Genomic DNA, 23,706 nt, shown 5'->3' on the forward strand with positions numbered 1-23,706 from the left:
TGACACGTGCTTTCTACACAACGGTCCAGCTCGCCCGCGGCACAGTTTGAGAACCAGGGTGCCCAGATTCCCAGCCCCCCACCCATGTGGAAACAAGTTCATGCTGATTGGGGGTGCAGGAGGCAAAGAGCCCTTTCCTTCCACCTCTGAAGAGCAGGAAGCCCCTTCTACCGTCGAGAACAGCTTTCCCCGTATGGTTCTCCTGTCCGTGTCAACGTCTGAAGTTTATCCAGCATCAGGGTCCTCGTCAAGGACAGCCACTCTCCTGGGTCAGCAGGCCACACAGCATGTTTCCTCTCCTGTCCCAGGGCCCTGCCTGAGACAGCACCTCGGAAAACCCTTTTCAGATATAATAAAGCCCTTGGTGTGTGTGAAAGGAAATGTTTTCGGGGTTTCAGGTGCTCCAAAGAGAAACCTTCACGGTCATTTTAAAAGACTCGTTTCTTTCTCTAATCTGTATCATCATGAAGGGATAAAGCCAAGCCAATTTGGGGGAAGAAGACTGGACGCTCCCTCTGGGAGTCTGATGGGAAATGCTGGATGTGAAACGGATTTGACTACTTCTATTTACAACTCCAGAGAGTGGCACAATTCTTGAAAACACTTGATTCTGTATCTTTTTTTTCCATAAATGAACAACAACAAGAAATTGCTTATTAGTTCCAAGTTGGCCTGATAAATTGTAAAAAAAGGAGTTTCCTGAGTTGAGTCAGCAGCCCTGTTTGCAGGTCTCTCTGCCTCAGTGAGGCCCTCTGATGGGAGATAACATGAGGGGGAAGAGCTTCTTCTGACATCACACCAAAAGAAGAAGAGCAAAGTGAGGACAGAGACACGTGGAAGCTGTAAGGGACAGGGACAATGTGAAAAGTAGAGCAGTTCTGTGGGCTCTGTCCCTAATTCTCTGCATAGCCCACAAAGGCACGAGGGCAATCCTCTACTGAGAAGGAGAAGTGCCCAAAACCACGGTGCTCAAGGCAATCACAAAGGGCACAGCAATTCTGGAAACAAGACTCCACCAGGCTGACTTCGAAAACAAATAGACATGTATTTGCTGGACTGGTTTAATCTGGCATAGGTTTAGACTCAACCTTTCCTCCCATATGTCAAGCACACAAATGCACATCACCAATTTTAAAACTGACAGCTTCCCTCCCATGCCAAGTGTCTTGTTTTCCTTGAAAGGCATTTCCCAGACTGAAATATTGAGACATATATAACTCATACAATGACGTTCAGGCTGCTAGACACGGACTAGCCAACCCACGGTCAGCAGTTGCTGGGTGATTAAAAACCAATTGAAATGATCAGATTCCTGTATGTACAACCTACTGAGGATAGGAGGACCTCTCTTCCCCTCCTTTTTTTTTTCTGTTGTAACAAAACAGGTCTTCTTAAATATATTTCACATATTGCAATAGCCCAGACATCAAATGTTTCCCAGAGTGAAATTAAATATGGCATTTTATTTGGAACAAGCCAGCCTAACTCAATTTTCCCTCCCAGCGTTGCCACATAGAGACCTTCCACTTGGCAGCTGAAAGATGTGCTCAGCTCTGAGCTGGACTTAGAACTTCTTTCCCCAGTATTACAATCCATCTTCCTCTGCCCTCGTTCAAGAGCTTCAGAAGTCATGGAGGGGGCCGTCTGGCCCTCTGCCTCCCGGCTCTGTCTTGAGGGGAAAATACCCCTCTCTTCCTAGCAGAGCCTCTCCAGGCTCCTTATGACCACCATCCTGAAACACAGGAAATTGAACTTCCTAGAAAAGGCAAATGAGTCTGCCATGGAGCAGTCTGCCCTGGACAGAGGGAGTGGCTCCTATCTGGGATGCGGCTGCACGTTGCTGATGTGGACCCTAACGGGACGGCAGGAGAACCAAGCTGACTGGACTCTCACGGCCGATAAACATGACTACATGTCTGCTGAGGGCTGTGCATCAGGAACAGAAAAGTTATGAAGAAGCAAAGACTGTCAGCACAGGTGGGGTGAGGGGGAACCTTGAGACCCCAAAACCAACATGCTCACCTTACAGATGCAGCCACTAGACCCAGAAAGGATGTGGCACTCTTAGTGCTATGGAACCGGGGGGAGGCAGCCCCAGTGATTTCCAAAATCTAGGGTCAAGGCTCACCCACAGCCCTTGGGGAAGTTTAGGGGAGGACAAGCACCCAGGAGATGCCTTTAATGGGTGTGTCGTCAGTGGAGGCCTATGGTAAATTTTCAATGACAGCTGCCATTTCCCGAGGGCCCGAGAGGGTACCCGACATCTCTCTAATTCCTAAAACAGCCCTGACACAAGGAAATGTACACTCAGAATCAGGCCCAAGGTCATACAACCTTGCATCACAGATGCAAGGTGAATCCAGTTTGGTTTTGACCACAAACGCAACTGTGCTGTGTTGCCTTGCTATCCCGTGACCTCCTTTAGCCCTCCCCCAAAATGGAGCCATCTCTAAGAAGCCAGAGTGGGTCCAAATGAAAACCCGTGGTCCCATGATGCAAAACTGTCTCTCTCTCTCTCTCTCTAAGTAGGATCCAAAGTGTGTGTGTGTGTGTGTGTGTGTGTGTGTGTGTGCGTGCGCGCGCGCACGTGCACCCATTTACACACATGCAGAAGAAAGGACACATCTAAATGCCAAGTGATTTTTAAATTTTCTTCTTTATCAATTTCTGTTTTTCCAAAATATTAAAACAGACAGTCCTTATAAATCTGAAATTAATTTTTTTAAATTGTGGCAAAATACACAGGACATAAAATTTACCATCTTAACTATTTCCAAGGGCACAGGTCAGAGGCATTAAAGTACATTCGCATTACCGTGCCACCATCACCATCACCATCCGTCTCGGGAATATTTTGCATCTGGCAAGACAGAAACTCTGTACCCATTCAACATCACTGCCCCTGAAAACCGCCAATCTACTTCCTGTCTCCGTGAATTTGCTTCTTCTAGGTACTCCAAGTGCAATCACAGTATTTGTCCTTCTGTGTCTGGGCTTACTTCACCCAGTGTAATGTCCTCGAGGTTCCTCCAGGCTGTAACCTGTGTCACACTCTCCTTCCTTTTTCCTGCATGGACATCCCACATTCTGTTTATCCGTTCAACTGTCCACGGACACTTGGGTTGCTTCCACTTTTTTTTTTAGATTTACTTATTTATTAGAGAGAGAGAAAGAGCACAAGTGGGGGGAGGGGCAGAAGGCGAAGGAAAGAATCTCAAACGGACTCCATGCCCATCGCAGAGCCCGACACAGGGCTCGATCCCACGACCCTGAGATCACGACCTGAGCCAAAACCAAGAGTCAGACACTCAAGCAACTAAGCCACCCAGGTGTTCCTGTTTCTACTTTTGACTATTGTGAATAATGCTGCTATGAACATGGGTATACAAAGAGTTTTTTTAAAGCACCCAAACTTCTTAAATCCTGAAGTATATTTTCAGAATGTGCCGCTGTAGATTAAAATCAGGATATGTCTTCTATTAACCCCAGCCTGGAAAACGAGCCAATTCTATCCTGGGGTCTACACATTTTGCCTTCTGCCTTTAAACACCTTTAAACCAATGGTTTTCAACCCTGGCTATACATTAGAATCAGCTGGGGTTTTTTTAAAATACTGATGTCCAGGCCCAGCTGAAGACGTTTGAATCCCAATCTCTGGGTTCGGGAGAGGATGTTTTTTAAAGCTTCCCCTCTCCCCAGTTATTCTGCAGAGGAACCACTACTATAAACTCTCTTCTTTGGGGGCCCCTTCATTTTATTTCAAAAATCTCTGCCCCATGAAGAACTCCTTTTTCCCATCAAAAGTGAAGAAGTTTTGCTGGCCAGTCAACCACCTTAGTCATTTGCCTGATTATGTCCCAACCAGAAACCCTCATGGCACAGCTCTGCCTCTTCCTGTGCAAGCCTTTTCTAATTGTGCAATAAGAACCCGCCTCTTTCTTGGAAGGAATGTCGCTATGCGTAAGCAGGTAAGGAGGCATTTCTGGGCTTACTCAGTCCTTAAGGGAATTATAATCTAGTCCTTTTAAGGCAGCAGGAACGGGAAGAGAGAGAGAGCCAAGATGGGGTCCCAGACCTCTCCAGGCCAGGAGGGAGGCTGCTGAGGAGGCTGGTTCCCCGGACTCACTGGAGGAGACAGAGCACCTGGGCCATGCTCACATTCCTCTGATCCTAAAACACCCCCAGGCCCTGGCCTCCCCCATTCTCACCCAGGACTCGCAGGCGCTTCCTTTGGTGTGTCCTGATGACAGCCGGTGTGTCTCTGTCCAGTTCTATATTCAATCATTTCCCCTCTGTAACCAGGACGCTAGAAGGCATCTCTGTGCTGCCACACTCTCTGATCGCTCAGTTCTCAACAACAGAGGGTGTCGCTACAAGGGGAGCATCGTTACTTCCCCTACAAGATGAGTTCTAAACATCTCAGTCAGAAGCTTCACAACCAAAATGGCCGCAGCAGGACATACCCTAGGACAGCTTCACTCTCCGCTGCTCTCCCACCGGGCTTTCCTCTCCTGGGGGGGCAGCCCTGGGGCTCCAAGGCCCTTCACCTCACCTTGGGGCTCTTCTGCCTTTTTGGGAAAAGCCCTCCAAATGGGATATTGGAAGACATCCAGGCTACAGTCCCAGCAGCAGCTTCATGCTCCCCAGGATTGGCCCGCCGGAGACCTGAGAACCGGGCCCTTTGGAGGTCCTGCATCTGAAGGGCTGGGACATGTCTGGATGCTGATGTGCAGGTCAGCTCTGTTCCCCAGGGGCTGCTTCTCCTTCCACACGAAATGCTAATATAACAGAATGCCAAACGGTGCTGGGGGACAGGAACCACAGCAGGAGTTCAAAGGAGACAATGAGTGTGAGCTCAAGGGGCTGGGGTGCCTGCAGAGCGCCCACAGAGCACGGGGCGACCCCAGCGGCGGGAGACAGGGAAGGATATGATGTAGCCGGGCCTAACAGGAAGGGAGAGGGCACCCTGCCCAGGAGACAGGCCCTGCCTGGGTGTGGCTGGGATGAGCAAGCCCACCTCTGAACTCTTCTCTGCCCTCTCAGGCATGCTGGCCCCCCAAAGTACTTGGCGCCATGAGAGCTGATCAGAATCTACCCTAAGAAGTGTGGAAGTGTGAGGGGTAAGGAAAATGAAGACCAAACTCCCGAATAATGCAGCAGAACACCTACAAAGAGCAGACTAAGCTGAAGCCGGGGAACTCAGGCAGGCATGTCTCTGACATCTCTCTGACCAGGGAACCCAAAATACGCATTTGTCTATCTTATGCAGCAAATCCTTTTGGAGTGCCTCCTAAGCATTAGCAGTGACGTGCTCCCAAATTGTCTCCAGGTTTTCGTGCCCTCTTCCTCATGACTTCCCACTCACAAGGTGCTTGAGTCCAGACCCAGAGGACACCCTTCTGCAACATCGAAAGGAGACAGGAGGGGAGACACTGAACATGATTTGTATCACCTCTTCAGTACCTCTTTTAGGCAGTGGTGAGACGGCTCTGCACATTTTATGGGTAAAGAAACAGAAGCAGAGAATAGCAGAGGTGGAGTTCAAATGGACCTCACGCATCAATAAATTATGTTTGCTAAGCAGAAGTGTCTGCCCGTGGATGAAGCCAGGCCTGCAGGAGCAGGGAAGGCGAGCCGGGCAGGAGGACTATTTAGCGATGCCATCACTAAATGAAAGTGTATTGGTCACTGGGAGGGAGCTAGCTCCTGCAGCCCAGGCCTGTGGTTGGATCCATTTTTGAGCCTGTTTACGTAAGAGAAGGAGCACAGTATAACCGAAAGGGCATAGGGATGTGGACACAGATGGACTTAGGTTCATTTTTAGCTCTGTGACTTTGGATTTCAGCTTTATAACAGGTGAGGGGAAAAAATGGCTGAAGGATTCAAAAGAACCCTGTTATTATATTATCCTGGTGATACTCAATCATAGAAAACTGTTACTATTAACTTATTGCTTTCTTAAGCTTTTATCACAATTATCACAAATTTATTTACCTAGAATAAAAACCCAATAAAACTTGTGAGTTAGCTGTTGGAAGTGACTGAGGTCACTTCTCGTTGACTGTGTACTGATATGGAGCGATTTCCTATGTCCAGTTAAGGGGGGGGCAAAAACAGCCCAGGACAGAATGTGTGAGTGTTCCCATTAGGGGTGAAGACGAAGTCAGTATACATCTCTATGTTCTCTGACATGTGGGTCTCCTTGCAGGGACAGGCCCTGGAGGCGAGGGGTGTGGGGGAGAGAGACTTTCCACAGTATGCCATTTTGTGTATTTTTTATTTTGTACTATGTGATTCTGCTACCTTTTTAAAAATACATAGAATAATTTGCTTAGAAGAACTCTGAGAAAAAAAAATAGAACTGTTACAGGGGGCTGAAAACTTTAGGTGAGCCAGCAGGAATAAATAAGTGATGTGCTTCGTGGCCCAGTGGAGAGGTAGTCGCCAAGGACTCTGTGTCCCAAGAACAGTCCAGGGCCGTGGAGAGGTGGCTGCAAGGAGTCCTGACTCCATCGCTCATTACAGAGCCTTGCAGGGCCAACCTCAAGATGAGCCATTCCGGCCAAGAGCCACCACCTGGAGAGGACACTTCGTAATGATTCGAATGCTCTGGTTCACACGGCACCTTTTATCCAGGAGTGCGAAGTGCTCGTGCACACCCATGAGGCCCCGAAGCCGCCCGCAGGAGAAGGGAGTGGCTCTCTGCAGCTGTGAGGACCGTGGCCCTGAGGGGCCTGGAGGGTAGGCCCCGCCAAGCCCCCCCGGGCCGCGGCTCACAACTGAAGCCCGTCACTTCCGGCGGCCCTGAGGCGATCCCCTCGCCGTGCCTCAATGTCCTTCTTTGCAACTTGAGAATATGAACAGTACTTATTTCAGAAGGTTAGTGTGAAGATTAAATAATGGCCAGCGTAACAACCAATATTTACTGAACCATTATTTCATGCCCAAAACTGCTTTAAGCCACCTGACCCATATTTATCTGATTCCTATCCTTAATCCCTGAGAGAGGCAGCTGAGGCGCAGAGAGGTGCAGGCAGAACCGGTGAGGGGCCCCGACCACCTCACAGGCGTCCCTGATCAGCAGGCTGACACGGAGGGCGGCCTAGAGACGGAAAACCTGAGGCACGAAGAGGCTGCCAACCCTGCTGCTCTTTCTCACATATGACCTTGAGGCCATAGATGATGACCTCTATCGACAGATGTCAGGGAAACCAAGACAAGAGGGTAAGGTGGCGTCACTTCTTCTCAGCCTGAGGGCCGGGGGTGCAGGCGGTCCCTCGCAGATTGTAAGCCCCAGGTTCCCTCGAGACCAGCAACAATCACCCCCCACTCAGGACCCGGGATTCAGGGCCTGGCAGACTAACTGCAGAAAAGGTGCGAGAAAAACCTGCACAAATCCCGAGGTGCCTGGAACCGGAGAAAACTGATTATTGTTCAAAAGCCTATGGCTGCTACTGAAAAATGTAAAGAAGGGGGGCCCCTGATGAGAGGAGGGGCCGCTTGCGAAGCCAGCAGGCCCATCTGTAAGTAGAGAACACGTTAGGAATGTGTAAGCAACAGCATAAATCCCTCGTCAGCTGCCTCCCTTCCTCTCCTTCACGGACAGGGCCTGGGAGGCCTTCGGCAGAGAAGGGAGGGTGGGGTTCGGCCTCTGATGGCCAGAGAGATAGCTCCCCGCCAAGGGTCTGTCACAGAGCACCGGGTAAAACAGACACACACAGAGCTTCACTCATTAACATTGGCGTTGCCATGACAATAAGCTGTTGCCAGGTAGCAGCAAACTAGGAGAAGAGTGAGAATTAGCAAAGCCTAAAAATAAAGCCGTTATGTTTCTTCCCCCGTCTAGATGTCCATGTGTAACAGGCAATAATCTCGCCTCCGCCTCGGCCGGGCCTTCTCCCCAGCCGTCCCCCACGGCTGCTCCCCGCCCGCAGCCTGCACGAGGCGGTGCCCCCCCTCAACCTGCCCCCCACCCCACGCTAGGGGCCCAGAGCGCCCCTCCCCGGCTGCCGCCACCACGGGCACCTGAAGACAGGTGAGGGCTCACACCTGAAGGCCGGCTAACAAGCAGCACCAGAGAATGCCTCAGCACAAGAGCCGGGGGGCATTTTCCCCTCCTCAGGAGGTCAGCCCGGACTCCAGACCTCCAGACCGAAGCTAGGCCCGCTCCAGGCTGTCACACATGCGCCTGACTCCTTGGCTCAGAATGACTGGGAAGTGGCAGGTGCCCCGTCCTAACTGACCGTTTCTCTCTTGGAATGTATTTAAGTAAGGCTCAGCCCCAGAGGTGTCTGTGGAAGTCAGGAGTCCAGGTTGGGCAGCATGAGTGGTTCATGGTTTCCTTTCTGTGATCCCGCCAGAAGCGCCATCATCATACTAATTCCAAAAGGTAAGATAGCGTAATGATAAAAATCATGGAGCAATTTGTAAACAGCTCCAAGGGAGAGGCAGTGGAATTACCTTCAGGGTCTTCCAGCCTGGCTCTGGGAGCAGAGGAGAAAATGCACGTGTCCAGCGGTTACAGGTTTCCTTTGTTCGTCTCTCCCATTAGACCCTAAGCTCCACAAAGGCAGAAATCACACTGAACTGTTCGCCCTCATAACCTTAGCGTCTGCTGTTATCCCAGACACACAATCCGCACACAACAAACACAGTGGGGGCAAGAGGGAGCGAGGAAGGAGCACCGCCTCAAATATGGCAGAGACTGCATTCTGGGTAAACGGCAAAGATATTAACAGTAATAATACCTGACCTAGATAAAACACCTCTCTTTCTAAAATTCTAAGCTCTGCCTTCTAAGAACCAAATCCTACTCTCTATCCCGGTCTCTAGTCTCAAAAAAAAATGGTTCACATATACAGGTGTATTGTGCTTGAAGCAGATCAGATAAATTAAAATCCAGAATTTTGTTGGCAATAATTTCCTTTACTAGTAATTATAATAAGATTTCCTCAAATGTAGACCTGACTAATTTCTTTGAAGTATAATTTGTTTAATTCAGATAGTATGTGCTAATCTGAATCTCTACTTTGAGTGAAACCAGCAGCAACAACTAAATTTGTGGTTTCTTTCCTTCTACCAGACTCACCCTTTAGTTCTCTCCCTCTACCATGGTGGATGTGCACTTAGCAAATGCAAACAGTAGCTAATTTTAATATCAATGCAAGAAGTATGTACTTAAGAAACTAAAGTCATTATTTCTCTCACTATCACCACATAAAAATATATAACCCAGAACAGAACATAAACATTATTTCTTGGTTCTTCGACTGTTCTGGATTATCTAGCCATTAATCCAAATGCCAGTTCCTGCCTCTGGTCCCCCAAGCTTGTGCAAATAACATAAAAGTAGCAGAGAAAATGACAAGTAAAAGAAGGAGCAGAACAACTAGGGATTTGAGAGGAAGTCCCATTGATCATCCCACTCCCCATCCCAACCTCTGAGCAAGGCCAAACACGTACGAATTAATTTACGCTCTTGAGAGAATGAGAATCAGCAGGTAGGGTCCTACCAAATAAGTAATAGTCATGCTCATGAAGGTGGCTGTATTTCAACAACACTCCAGAGAAGTTCATATTCTTACAAAACTACAGTCACAGAAGCCATCAAGTCTGCTTTCAGCATTGTCTCTAGAGAAGTTAAAGTTCATGGACACATTCCTTCTCTTCCAAAATCAGACCCCCAGACCTCTCCTAGAGGGACCGTGTATCCACAGTGCCTGATGTTCTCGTGGCCAGGCCCAGCACAGACCAATCCGAAAATGCTACTGGAGCACAGTTTCTACAAGTGTAAGATAGTGGGGTAGCACTCTGTGAACTGCAGAATCCCAAATTATATATGGCCCTGACTTGATGGCCTGGGGAGGGTTCCTAATTCAGCAAGATCTGCCTGATGGACTGCTCCCGGTGCCGAAGCTAAGGGCACCTGCATGCCAATGCCCACCCAGACCCCTGGGTTTTCAGCAGGTCCTTCACTTGACTGGTAAATAGGGCTCTTTTGAAAGCTTCATGTTCCCTTCTGCTAAAAGGTACCCGAGAGACGGCTCTCGTCATCACTACACAACCATGCTGATACATAAGATCCCAGCCTGTCCCCATTACCCATTACCTTCTTCCTTCTCTATGGCACAAAATACCCAGTTACAGCTGCAGCTTCCACAGGGAAGGGCCACTGGAAAGATGGAGATGACAAGGCATCCGGCTCCAATGTGCCTCAAGTAGAGGCTGGAGCACTGCGCTGGGCACTGCACAGGTGACCAAGAAATAGACATTGAATGACTGAATCAGTGAACGAAAAACTAACCTAGTGCTTTTTCCCCTAAAACACTTGAATTACTGGGATGCTGTCAAACTGAAACTGAAACTGAAACTCGGGCCCAGTTCTCTGAGATCCCACCAATCTAAGGTTGATCTCGTTTGCCCGTTACTGCCTTTGAGATCATATGCACCAGTGCCAAGTGTCATCGCCAGCCCTGTGAGGACTGGGTTGGGATCCACCTCTAACCTTGAAGCACCTCGCTCCACATCATTTCCCCAGACTTCAGAATCGAGGCACCCCGACCAATCCTGGGCTTCTTCATAGGAAAGGGAAGCAAGGCGAGCTACCTGCACACCCTCAGAGAAAGACAGCATAAACCCGAACACTGCTGTTATTAGCAGTATCGCCAACATCTCACTGAGGACACTCTATCACATATCACTACTTCATTCTACCCTAAGGAGTTCATATTTTCCAGCATGGCCCTGGTGAAATGAGTCTCTAAGGATGACCCTAACGAAGCTGTTGACACATAGGTAAGACCCCGACTCGGCACTAGCCATTCCCCCCAGATGTTCTGTTGCAAAAACAAGTCTGATAAAAATAAAATCACACCAAGCTAAAGATCAGATTCCTCTCCCTGCCCTTCCTTCCTTCCTGCAACAGATAAACTTGTTTTCTTACTTTGCATTTGCCATTTTTAGAAACGGGTTAAAAGTAAAATGCAAGCCTCTCCTGGAGGAAAGGAAAAGGATATCAGTCAGTCTCGCTCTCTCTTGCTCTCTCTCGCTCTCTCTCGCTCTCTCGCTCTCTCGCTCTGTCTCCCCCGCCCCCCGTCTCTTCTCTGGCATGTGTTACTAAATTTTATATAGCTTGACTTGCTGCATCTCTGATATGAGCTGCTTATACACAACATAACCAGACACATATTTTTAAGAGTATGCATCACTTAAAATAACTGGATTTTAAACCTTCTGATTTTAGGTGAGAATTTGGTTGGAGGACTGGATGGGTCTTGGCTCTTGAGAAAGCAAGGCAATTAGCGTTTTAAAGAAATGTACGAGTAACCTTTCAGGAGGCACTGACTGAAATGTAGAAAAACCTGACCTATTTTTGCCCCACCAGACCCCCTTGGAAAGTACAAATATCCTTCCATGGATGGTTTCCAGAGATGAGTTTTCTGAAGCTCAAGACAGTTTATTTTAAACTTCAGCTCCTTAAACTGTATTTCTAAAATATAATTAGCAATTCTTTATTCTTGGCCAAACAACTGCTAATAGAACACTGTGTGTATGGTGGTACAAACCAGTTAAGAATCTTATGAAACAATGCCCAAAATACACAGTGGCACAGACACCCTTCTCTCTGTCTCCTTCTCTCTGTCTCTCTGTCTCTCTCTCTCGGATACAAGTATGCACACAGATGGAACACCATTTGTCTTCCCAGAGCCATCAAATTTCAGGCACATGATGACTCCTCCCAGTGAATTTCTTATTATCACAACCATTCAGAGACCACTTCCAACCGTTTGTTTGTTCATGAGGATTATTGGTATTTGGGCTTTTTTTTTTTTTTAACCATACTGATATATAGAAAGGATGCTTACAAAATTTTTAAAAGTATGTGATTACTGTTTTTAGGAAAACAATTCTAACAATAATACACCTCACCCCAAACCAAGACTTCTGTGGGGTATAATGTGATTGGTTGCTTCTTACTGGAAGGCCTAAGGACCAGGGAGCAATCGCCCACCTGTCAGAATGGATACCGCCAGCCAGGAGAGCTGGCCCGGGGCTCTGGAGCCCTCTGCCCTGCTAGGCGTAGATCTACTTACTGGATACAGGGGAGGTCCAGGGGTCTGATGCAAGGGCCTCAGATAGTGGGGACACTTGGATCAGAGTAATTCAAATGCTCAAAGTAGTTGGAAAAGGAACCACATTTCTCCATTATTTCTATGCGTGGGCAGGGGAGGCGGGGGGGTACTCGGGCCCTAAGTTAGATCCTCAGGTTAAGCCAGGTGGAACAACCTCAAAAAAACAAACAACAACAAAAACCCCCAAAACCAAGGTATTTGTTATGGGGGAAACACATTTTTCTTCTGGGGTGGAGTGAGGAGAGGAAGATAACCTGACTTCATTGGCTAACTCACCCCAGGGGTTCCAATTTGGGCTGGTCTTCTGCCACTAGCTACAGTAAGTACAAACTGATCATGACACATTAAGACACCTCCATATTGGTTGGTAAATGGCCATTTCCCTGAGCTTCCCAAATGCCCTGCACCACCCAGGCCCCTTTCCTCAGGCCCCCCGGATCTTCCCTTGAATCCACTAAACAGAGAGTTTATGCCAGGCAGGGCAGAAGTCTCCAGAACCCTGCACCAGCTCTCCTAGCCAGTGGTAGCCATTCTGATGAGTGCTGCCAGACCAGCTATTAATAATGTGTGAAGCCCTAGTCATGGTCTTGCCTTAAGACCATCTCAGCTAACACAGCTATCCTGGCCAAAGCCATGCTGACCTCTTGGGCACACATCATCTTCCCTCTTTTGAACAGTGCTCTCTCTAGCTGTCCCTCTCTTTCAGCATGCTGTAACTCTTTTATTTGAATTATGCTGTGTGTGTGTGTGTGTTCAATGTACATGTCTTCTCATTCTTCTCCATAAAGAGATGGGAGGCCAGCATCATACAATGTTTTATGTTTCTTGGCTTACCACTTTATATTTAACACAGTACCTGGTGCATTATAGGTATTTGAGGAATGTTCACTGGAAGAAACCTTTTTTTTTAATTTAATTATATTATGTTAGTCACCATACAATACATCAACTTCTAAAGCCTAACATTCCAACAGCCATCGCCTATACGTTGATTCCTATCCTAACCAAGCCCTGTCATTCTCAAAGCCCCTGCAGGTCTAGTCCCCTCCATGAAACCTCTCCAGAATCTCCCCCCACCCAAGTGATTCTGCTTTTTCTAATCCCTATAGAATCAACAGACCAGACTGCACACTCCAACACCTGATTTAACTGTATACCATCTTATGTTATGTTCCTTATGAGAAAGTTCAATTCTTGTTGTTTGTCTTATCAGCCCAACTAGACTATACATTCTTTGAAGATAAGGACCACATGGGAAAAGGCACATTTTGGTAATCCGTTTCTGAAAGTCAGATGTGCTGTGCGAAATGGTAACCTATTTCCCATTATTTTACATAGGAAAAATTATAATGTTTTGCTTTACATCAACCCCAAACCAAAACATATTATAATGTATTTCCTAAAATGTAAGCAAAGTACAGCACATAACTATCATATAAACTATCACATTAGGATGTAAAGTGTTTAAAATAGCCCTTCCTGATCTCTCAGTTGAATGTGCAGAAGCCAGTCACCTGGTTTCTCCCAGAGCTTTAAAAGGGCCCAAATGGATGACCTCCTTCTAGGAAGGTTGGCAGTCAGGAAAAGGGAAAGGAAGAGTGTGTTGGGTTGTGATGGGGGTTGGAAAAGCTGTCTGGTCTACCTCGCTATTACACTGGCTTTGCAAATCCTCCAACATATATGGCCAAGACTCCTCCCCTGGGGAATGGATCAGTGTTCCTTGGATGTAGTCACATGACTCTCTTAGCCCCCCCCCAAACAGCCCCAAAGTACATCCCCTTTATTGGCATTATGTGGGCTCTATAAAACATCTACAAATGTTTCTCATGTTTCACCAATTGTATTGTAAGATAACTTGAGACTTTTCTTTAAAATGTTATATTGAGTTTGAGGGCTATCAATATACACTTTTCCTATATAAATATCAACTGAAAATCACTTTACTCAGAGCTGTTTATAAAATATGAAACAGAGATATTAGAAGCAAAGATATATTCCTCCCAGGAATATGTCAACAGGGGAGATATTCTATAGGAAAAACGTGCTTCTTCTGAATCTTTACCACCTTAGCACAATGATGGGTACATGCCATGTGCACCATATGTACCTAAGGACGAAGAGTTAGTATATTTGCTCATTGACTACAGACCAGGTTGGGGAGCAGGAGAAATCTGAAATCGGCAATGCTAGCTATTCAAAAGAGAAGAAGAACTAAAAACCAACACTCACTGGACCCTGAGTATGAGGGAGGCACACATGTCAGCTCAGTGAATATTCATGAAACCCCAGAGAGGGAGCTATCACCAGCCCCATTTCACAGGTAAAAATACAGACTGCATAAACAACTTGGTTAAGAGCCACACAGCCAGTCAGTGGTGAAATCTAGAATCCCAAGCAGGCTTAATGGCAAAGCCTGAGCCCTTTGCCTCCTCCCAGGTCAGAAGCACACTCAACCCCCAGGTGCTGCCATTCTCTCAATGTCTCGTTTTATTTTTGAAAATACTACCCTGTGCTTCTGAAATCACTCATCTACATCGTATAAGTTGTCAACTGGCCTTCTTCCCTCTGGATCTCATCCCAAGGCCTGGATTCTACAGCGCATGGCGCTCCTATGGAAGCACTAGATCTCAAGTGGGCTACTTGATTTACAGGGAGTAGTCCCAGGTTTGTCCAGCTCGCCCTCCTGCCTCTCTGAGTAACCCCAAGTCAAGGCTAATCCCCAACACAGACCATGTACACCAAACCCTCTGCCTACCCCCTTATTCAAAATCATCAACCCAAGAGGAGTAGACTGTCACCATTTATTCATCCCACAACTGTTTCTTAGCTGCCAGCCTTGGGCTAAGTACTGGGGATACTGCAGTGGAGAGAAGATAGGGTCCTCAACCTCGCCCAGCTACTGGGGTGACAGAAAATCATACAAATAAATACATAATTACAGATTGTTTTAAGTTCTATAAGAGACAAGAGCAAGAAAAAAGGGCAATATAGGGCAAGATAAAAGGTTATAACAGGAAAGAGGATTTAGAATAGGAGCTTAGGGAAGACTTGTCAGATGAAGTGACATTTAATGAGACCTGAATAGAAGGATAAGAAAGAGAAAGCCAAATTAAGAGTGAGCGCCTCTGAGTTGTCGGCCTCCTCCCTGTAACCACCACGACCTGCCACCTCCCAAACCCCCGCCTCCACCAGCCTATCTCCAAGTTGGCACTGTGAGAACCCAGCCTCTCGAGGCGGGGGTGGGAGGGCACCTTGAACTTCCACACACAGAGGTTTCCCAGTTGAGTGTGTGGAAGCCTGTCACCTGGTTTCACCCAGCCCTTTAAAGGAGCCCAAGTGTATGACCTTCCAGGATGGTTGGTGGCCAAAGAAAGGGAAGGGATGAGGAGAGATATATTGTGGAAAACAACCCTGGCTTCGCAAATCCTGCAGGACACGTGGCCAAGACCCCCATCCTCTGAGAAGGTACGGATGTTCTCTGGTGTGTGTGTAGAAAGTTTTAAATATGCATTCAGAGAGAAATGTAACTCGTCTGGTTCTGATTCATTCCAAACTCATCAAATTTGTTTTGCAAGCGCTGTTTGATGTCTAAAAAACTGCCAAGCCTCCCCAACCCCGGACCCCCGTTTGAAGTGGTGGGTGTGCAGACGTCACATGCCCGCCTGGGCACTGAAGAACAGAGCCTGGGGCTCTGCTCCCTGAGATTTGGTAAGAAGCAGACCTGCTGTGAAGATCTTCCAGTCACAATACCCCACGCGACCCCCTCGGGCTCTGTTTAGCAATGTCTCTGGTGTGAAAATGTATCCAGAACACATGAGTGAAAGGCCCACGGGTGTGCAGGGAGAAGGGGAGTTGGGGGGGACAATAATCAATGTTTATTTCATTTGTTTGCTGACTGACACTGGAATGTGTCAGCAGCCAGGTGAACAAAAAAAAAGTGTCCTCCTCCTCTAGAGTCAGAAAACTGCCCTAAAAACAGAGGAAGGGACAGGCTTGGTTGGTTCGGTGTCAAATGGACCTTCTCCACTGGGAGCAGCCTGTCCCCGAGGAGGCGGTCAGAGGTGAGGGGAGGTACTCTGGGTTGTCATCATACCTGGGTGGGGACTTAAGCGGGGGTGAAAGCCAAGGGTTCTAAACACCCTGCAATGGGTGAGACTGCCCTCACAAAGAATGGTCTCAGCCTAAATTTAGGCCCCCAGCCCTGAACGAGGGCTACTGGAAGGGGAAGAAGATGAGGCAGTAACCACGGCACATGGGCACTGGGGAAGGACAGCTCAGAGACAGGACTGCAGACACAATACCCTATGCCACCTTCTTGGTACTAGCGTGTGGCTTCTCTGAAGAGTTCGGAGGCATGTCCCTTCAAGGGAAAGACTACATATGTTTCACTTTAAACAGCACCCAGTGTGGGGGCACTTGGGTGGCTCAGTCGTTAAGCGACTGCCTTCAGCTCAGGTCAAGATCCCAGGGTCCTGGGATCGAGCCCTGCATCCGGCTCCCTGCTCAGCAGGGAGTCTGCTTCTCCCTCTCTACTCCCCCTGCTTGTGTTCCCTCTCTTGCTATGTCTCTCTCTCTCTGTCAAATAAATAAATAAATAAAAATCTTAAAAAAAACCAGCACTCAGTGTGGAAATCAAGTCACTTGCTAAATACACCAAGGTAGGTACTCCAGGGTAAATATGCTAACTACTCCTTTCATGGGATCCCCATGATGAATCTTACCTGCATAGAAAAAAAAAAAAAAAAAAAAAACTTTTATACTACAAATAGGCTTCCTAGCCTTCTATGATGGGGCACTTAGATTTCCAGATACAAGGCATCTCTTTATGGAGAAGAGAAGTCTACCTGGGATGGCGGGCCATCTACGGGGCCTGGAACATTCTCAGGGCCTATGGCCTGTTACCCATGAGCCTCACCTCACCCTCTGCTTACAGAGAAGAAGACAACAGAGCTTGTACTTTACTCACAAAACATTTTTAGATCAAATGAAGGGTCTAAGGATGGTGACAGGCAGGATGCTTTTCCCATGTGAAGCAAGGTCCCTTTCTCTTGTCTGCTGTGGCTGCTGAGAAGGTGGCACCATCCAGGATGAAGAAGGCAAATGAGACACCAGTGGGATTCCGAGAGGCCAAGAAGAGAACTGAAGTTCTCCTGCCCCCAAAATAATTCTCCTGCCTGTTAATAAATGCTTGAAATGTCTTTAAATGATTCAAGAGAAGACTTAAAATATGAAATATCTAATATTCATGCTGGGCTATAAATGACTGCTATCTAGTTCTTTAGTTCTTGGGCAAGTTTTAACAGGGAGAAAAGCTTACAAGTGCACAATAGCACTGATTTTCTGGAAGGAAAGGGGACCAAGCATCGGGAAAGTAGAAAAAAGACACGAAATGAGACGTGCGGTATCACAGGCATGCTCGGCTAAACTAGCTATGGGACACTGGGCGCGTCCCTCGCAGCATGAGCCTCAGTTTCCCTATTTGTAAACTGGAAAGACTGAGCTGCATGTTCTTAAAGCCTTCCGACTCTGAAATCCTGTCAGTCAACCCAATGATCAAAAGCAGGGACTCCACATTGTCCAGCTCAGGCAAGAAGAAGGAGAGGCCCAAGGTCAGCAATGAATCATTTCTCTAATCATTATAACTTAAAGAGGAAAAAAACCCGCCTATTTTTGCACAGGACAAAAGATTCAAAAAATGTCAATGGTCAGTATGGGCTTTCCCCAGTTGCCGCTAAGGTGCTTGGTCTTTCTGAGGGAGCTAAGGCCGCGCTGGAGTGACGCCCTAGCTTCACCCGCAGACCAGCAGCGCGCCCACGCCATGGCCTCCTTCTCAGAGCTCTCCTCCATCTACTCAGCCCTCATCCTGCATGGCGATGAGCTGACAGTCTCAGAGGATAAGATCTATGCCCTCATTAAAGCAGCGGGTCGAAGTGGTGAACCCTTGTGGCCGGGCTTGTCTGCAGAGGCCCTGGCCAATGTCAACATCGGGAGCCTCATCTGCGAGGTAGGGGCTGGGGGCCCTGTTCCAGCAGCTGCTGCTGCACCAGCAGGAGGTCCCGCTCCGCCCACTACGGCTGCCCCAGCTGAGGAGAAGGAGCTGGAAGCAAAAGAAGAAGAATCTGAAGAGTCTAATGATGACATGGGCTTTGGTCTTTTTGACTAAACGTCTTCTGTAACACGGTCAATAAAAAACTGAACTCTTGGGGTGCCTGGGTGGCTCAGTTGGTTAAGTGGTTGACTCTTGATTTCTGCTCAGGTCATGATCTCAGTGTCATGGGATCAAGCCCTGCATCCTCATTGGGCTCCACGCTTAGTGGGGAGTCTGCTTACCCCTCCACCCCTCTCCTGGCCCGTGCTCTCTCTAAATAAATAAATCTTAAAAAAAAAAAAAAAAAAGGCTGAACTCTTAAAATAAATAAATAGGTGGACAGTATTCTTTGAGTCCAGGAAGACAGATGATGAAACTGGCATCACTGGCTGCCCAAAAGCCATCGTTCCTTCTCCCTGGCTGGAAAGGCCCCGATTCTGTTTGGTTGTGACACACCTCTCTCAGCGATGGAGGTAAGTCCTAATTCAACTCAACTGTCAAGACAGTACCAGTCTCCTTGCTAAAGGGACATCTGACCAACTCCTGGCCAATGAGACATGGCAGAGTCTGCTGGACACTTCTGGGAAAAGCTTCCTCGCTCTTAAGAGACACTCAGGGGAGAGATGCCTCCCGTCCCCTGGACGTTGCTGCTTCTGCCTGGGATGTCTGAAAGGGCTACAGCCATCTTACAATGTCAGGGGAGCTCTCTGAGGACAGAGCTGCCACACTGAAGACGACAGAGCAGGAAGGATCAGGAGGACCCAAGCATCGAAGTTCCTCAGGAGATGATGGGCATGATGTGGTGATAGAACAACCTGGAGCCACTTGGCGAAGGTCAAAAGGAACAAACTCACAGCAAGTATCAGGAGAAACGCCTTTATGCAGCCAATACCTAACTTACAAGAGCTAAAATATTTGCTTCAGGAAAAGTTTAGAAAAGAGTTTTGGATGATAGCCTATAATATATGCTTAAGAACAATTAAGAGGACATCAAAATGCATCCCTCACCTTGAAAACTAAGAATCACACAAAATAAATACGCTGCTCTGCATGTCACCTCTTGACAGCCTTGTCAAAACGAATGCCAGCCACGGCAGCCAGGACAACAGAGCTTAGCGGGCAGGTTCTCTGACCTTTTCCCTTCGTTCTGGAATCCCTTGCGTGACCTTCCCACCCCCCACCTCTGACTCTACTGACCCCTACTCTCGTGCAGCCGAAGAGCTGCAGAGTAGAAAATGAAGAGTTTCCATCAAAAACGCTGTAGGAATTTACCTTTTCTATCAACTTCATTTCAACTTCTGTTTCTTAAAACTGAAGTCTTCCCAATTTGGTAATGGAGAAAGTCAGTGACGCCGAGAGCACCCCTAGCACACGTGCAGGGCCTACAGAATCTGGAGTTGTAAGGGATCTTGAAATGGTGAGTCATCTTCATGTCTCAATAGCCTCGGAGGGGAGGACTCTGGTTCAGTGGAGAGCAGTACACCTCAGCAGCCTCCTCAGAAGCCACTTCCCTGGTGGGAGAGGCAGAGGTGGGGACAGGGCCATGTCGGGAGGAAGACAGGCAGGCAGCTCCCCAGCTGCCTTTAAAGATACTTTTGGCTGAACTGCCAAATCAGAGTGTTTTGTCCTAAAGGGCGAAGGCACAACACAAGCACCTTCCTTTCTGAGGGTGCCCTTCCCTCCTGCCTCAGCCGTCTGCGCACGCATACGCAGCCTTGAAAGTAACTCTCCACGCCATGGTCAGCGCTCCAATTTCAAGGCCATTTCACCCTCTGGGGCAGGCAAACCGCAAAATGACAGAAGATCATTTCCATACAAGGGCCTTCCGGTAGTAAAAATTCATTTAGGAGGAAATAAATTTGAATTGAATTTACTAAACCCAAAAAATGTAAATCAGGGGAACATTCCTAATGAAACTGCAGCTTGGTTTAAAGTTACCTTAAAGTTGCATTTCAAGATACAGGTTCGTTTCTGCACTGAACTGATTTACTGCATGGTTATTTACAGAAGCCCAGGTTCTACTAAAGGATCCTCGGAATGTCAGATTTTGAAATTAATAAAAATTCATTTCAGTTTGGTGCTTCTAGTTCAAAAATTAATCATCCTCCAGTTTGGTCCTATTCAATCACTGATTTAAATGTAGGAGAAAACTTCACTTATCTGAATGTTTTTGGAGGAAGAGGAAGGAAGAAAGTCTTGTCTAAATTGATGGAAAAAAATCCGAATGGCTGATTTTTTTAAGAAAATGGTTCTAGTACTTGTAGAATTGAACATATAATAAGCTAAGATTTAAATGAACACTAATAAGTAAAATTGAGTTAGTCACTGAAAAATTACAATCCATAATAGGCTCTTATTACATAATAATGAATTACATTATATCACTGAGTCTTAATTTTTTAAATCAATGGGAAACACAGTCTGTGTCAGAATTCCTGGGGTACAATTTGAATTTAAGTTACACAGCATTCAGGATTTAATTGGGCATTTCCGATGGTCAGTGAGTAGCTTTAGTAAATGCAAGATGCAGGGAAGCAGGAGAGGGAGACAGGGGGAGAAGGAGGGGGAGAGTAGGAAAGAGTGGGAGAGGGACAGGGAGGGAGGACAAATGAGGAGGAGGGAGGGGAGAGTCGGGTGGGAAGGGGAGGAAAGGGAGAGAGAGAGGCAGAGAGAGGGGATCCACCCAGGGAAGAATAAATTCTTAAGTTGGGAATCTCAATTTACAAGTCTTGGTAGAGAAATCAGCCAAGAGAGTGCAGGGATTTAAATTTCCTAAGAGCATACTGTGCCCAGTCTGGGCTGTAGTGGGACCTTACTGCAGTCTCCTTGTTCTGACCACTTTAGCTCCCATCTTAGAAGAACAGGGTGGTGCCCCTGGAGGATGGGGTGCTTTGGGCCAGCCTGTGCCTGGTAGAAAGCCAGGTGTACTGGTGGGCGTGGGACTGCTGACCTGGAAAGGACCAGAAGCTGTTTTGTGGGGCAGGCCCAGCCCATCCATTCTGAACCAGAAGGCAGCCTGCCAACAGGTTCTGTCCTGCTCAAAACTACAGAAGCTCTAACGTCCTCCCTGCCTGCTACCTCACCTTGTTCCTATCAGCTCTGGACCTGCTGGTCCATGGGATATTTACAAGACCCTGGAAGAAATGCTCACGGGAGACGGCAAGAGCTACACATACAAGAACCCTCAACTGTAGCGCTCTCCTTGCTGCTTCCCCAGACGAGGCCAGAGAGCTCCAGGAACCTCTCACTCCTTCCTCACTTCCCTCTTATCAGAGTAAAGATTAATCGGACATCCTGCTTTTACACTTCAGTGTAAATGTGTTTATGTTCTGGCTGGGACTGCTGACGGCCTTCCAAAAGTGGTTCAAGACAGAGGGAGTCTGCAACTGCAATTCTATACTCCTCATTTGCAGAAATACTATTTTCCATTATGATTCATGGTAATAGGGAGTGTTTCAGCTGTGTTATGGGTTAAGCAGGCCAGCCTGGAAATCTAAATGCCATTTACAATTTTCTACATTTAAAACACCAACCTAACAATGAATAAAAGAGCGGTTCAAAAATTGGGGACCATCTGAAATTGTTTTTGGGTGGAAAATTCAACATCTCTTACCAATGGGACTCAATGCAGGCTTTCCCTACATCTAAGCTAGGAAATCTTGACTATCCTTTATCACAGTTTATCACCTGGATTCATTAATTCCTACTAAGAATGTGGTTAACTGTAGAGTGAGCTGGCAAATCACAGGTCTTCGGGGTAGATGGACAAGAGGAGCTTCCTGAAACAACAGGAGGGCTCTGGACTCCTTGTCCCAACTATACTGCATTCAGTCAGTCTGGCAGATGAGCTGTCAGAAGAGAGGCTGAGTCTTACGAGTTCCATATTCCAAAAGAAAGCCCTGGTCTACCACAGCCTGCTCTTGAAGACACAAGTACCAGGGATGGTACACCTGGGGGCCCACCCGATCTAAATTCTCTGGAATTTGGCCTTAGAGGTCTCTGTCTTCCAAGGGTTGGGAGCTCACTGACATAAAATGAAGGGGTTTGCTGCTTGGGACCCCTCCTGACCTGTCACACAAGTTTCTGAGTTTGGAGCTGAGAGGAGGAACCTTACCACTTTGACATTCACTATCTCTAGCAGGCTTGAAATGCAGGGTAGAGAATTAGATGTATAATCTTGTGGCTCCCTAAGAACCATGTCCCTGTTCAGTTTTGGATGCTAGCCCATTCACCCCCCCCCTTATCCTCATCTCTACCCCCGTTTCCTATAGTAATGGTTTCCTATCTTTGGCACTAACACCTTTCACTTTGCCCAAGACTAGAAAACATTTTGATAGAAGGCAATTTTTTTCTTGTGACAACAATGTTTCCCAAAGGAAGCTGGCTCTGAAATGACAGAGATGTCAAATCTCAGACATATGTAGCTGTTAACAGTCTTAAGCACATCTAATCCAATCCCATCTTTACCGAGGGAGAAACTGAGGCCCAGAGGGGCAGCAACAGTGGCACAGCCACGATCCCAAGCCCTGTTCTCCCTCCTGTCCTGTGGGAAACCATGACATCTTAGTTCTGAGTCCTGGCTCCACAGAGAGGGTCTCACCCAGGCTCCGCTCTCCAGCCATGGGATCAGGGCAGGCTTAAGGACCCCACCCCCCCGCCAGGCTTTGAGGTATGCACACCCACTCCCCTTGAGTTGCTGTCTGGACTACATAACAAAGGTGTGTACAACACAGAGCACAGTGCCAGGCACATGAGGACTATTACTGTTATCCCCACTATCATTTTCAGTGATTTAAAAACACACACACACATCTCTTCTTTCATTAAGGGAAGGGTATTTGGTTCATTTGCAAGACATTAGAACATATTCTCTATCTTGGTAACTTGAAACTTTTCTACCAGATCCCATCATAAGCAAAAAAAGACATCCTAGTCAGTGTTTGCTCTTGGGAGTAAATTGTCCCCAAGTGTCCTCACAGGACCTTTGTTTGGAAAGTGTTCCTACTTTCCCCGAGGGTGGTATTTTTCAGCTTTCCCAGTGTCGGATGCAGGGTAGAACCTGATGAGCCTGAGGGCAAGAAAGCCAGGGACATCTCCCAGGAGTGTTCGATGGCAGGGTCAGGACGCAGGGAATGAGTATGCCTGCATTGGAAAATGCGAGAGGGTCAGAGGGGGCATAAGTGTTCCTGGGCAAAAAAGTTTATCAAATAGATGAGGCCCCAAACTCCTCCAGTCACTGAAACATGGCATTCATAGTGGGAAAGAAAATAAGACTATCACAGAGCAGGAAAGGGGAAGGGGGAAAAAACAGGCAAAAAAGCCCAAAAAGAGGCAAAATGTGTCAATGAAAAACATTTATCAGGAAATCTCCACGAGAAGGAACTGTCCACAGACAGAATGGGAGAAACAAAGCTTACCAGCACATATGAAAAGTGACTGAGAAATTCCAGTTGCCTGAAAGTTCAACACAAGTAAACAGTATGATGT

General features: G+C 47.3%; 2 protein-coding genes across 3 annotated transcripts in view; one reads left to right on the forward strand and one right to left on the reverse strand.

Moving 5' to 3' along the window:
* Nucleotides 1-23,706, reverse strand: part of CACNA1C (calcium voltage-gated channel subunit alpha1 C) — a 649,850-nt gene that overhangs the window by 493,344 nt on the left and 132,800 nt on the right. The window lies entirely within an intron of this gene.
* On the forward strand, nucleotides 17,950-18,294 carry LOC112808625 (large ribosomal subunit protein P1-like). Of its 2 annotated transcripts, XM_025851784.1 has the most exons (2): nucleotides 17,950-18,015; nucleotides 18,097-18,294. In XM_025851784.1, exons 1-2 carry the CDS (start codon nucleotides 17,950-17,952, stop codon nucleotides 18,292-18,294), a joined length of 264 nt encoding a protein of 87 aa, XP_025707569.1. The 2 variants fall into 2 exon arrangements, with proteins under 2 accessions (XP_025707569.1, XP_025707568.1); XM_025851783.1 differs by having other exon boundaries at nucleotides 17,950-18,294.

This window comes from Callorhinus ursinus, unplaced genomic scaffold, assembly GCF_003265705.2.
Source record: "Callorhinus ursinus isolate GAN/ISIS: 27379988/994484 unplaced genomic scaffold, GSC_fseal_2.0 scaffold74, whole genome shotgun sequence".
Classification (NCBI taxonomy): Eukaryota; Metazoa; Chordata; class Mammalia; order Carnivora; family Otariidae; genus Callorhinus; species Callorhinus ursinus.

Excerpts from the sequence above, each read along its gene's own strand:
- LOC112808625 (XM_025851783.1), top strand. The coding sequence starts at position 17,950 with ATGGCCTCCTTCTCAGAGCTCTCCTCCATCTACTCAGCCCTCATCCTG.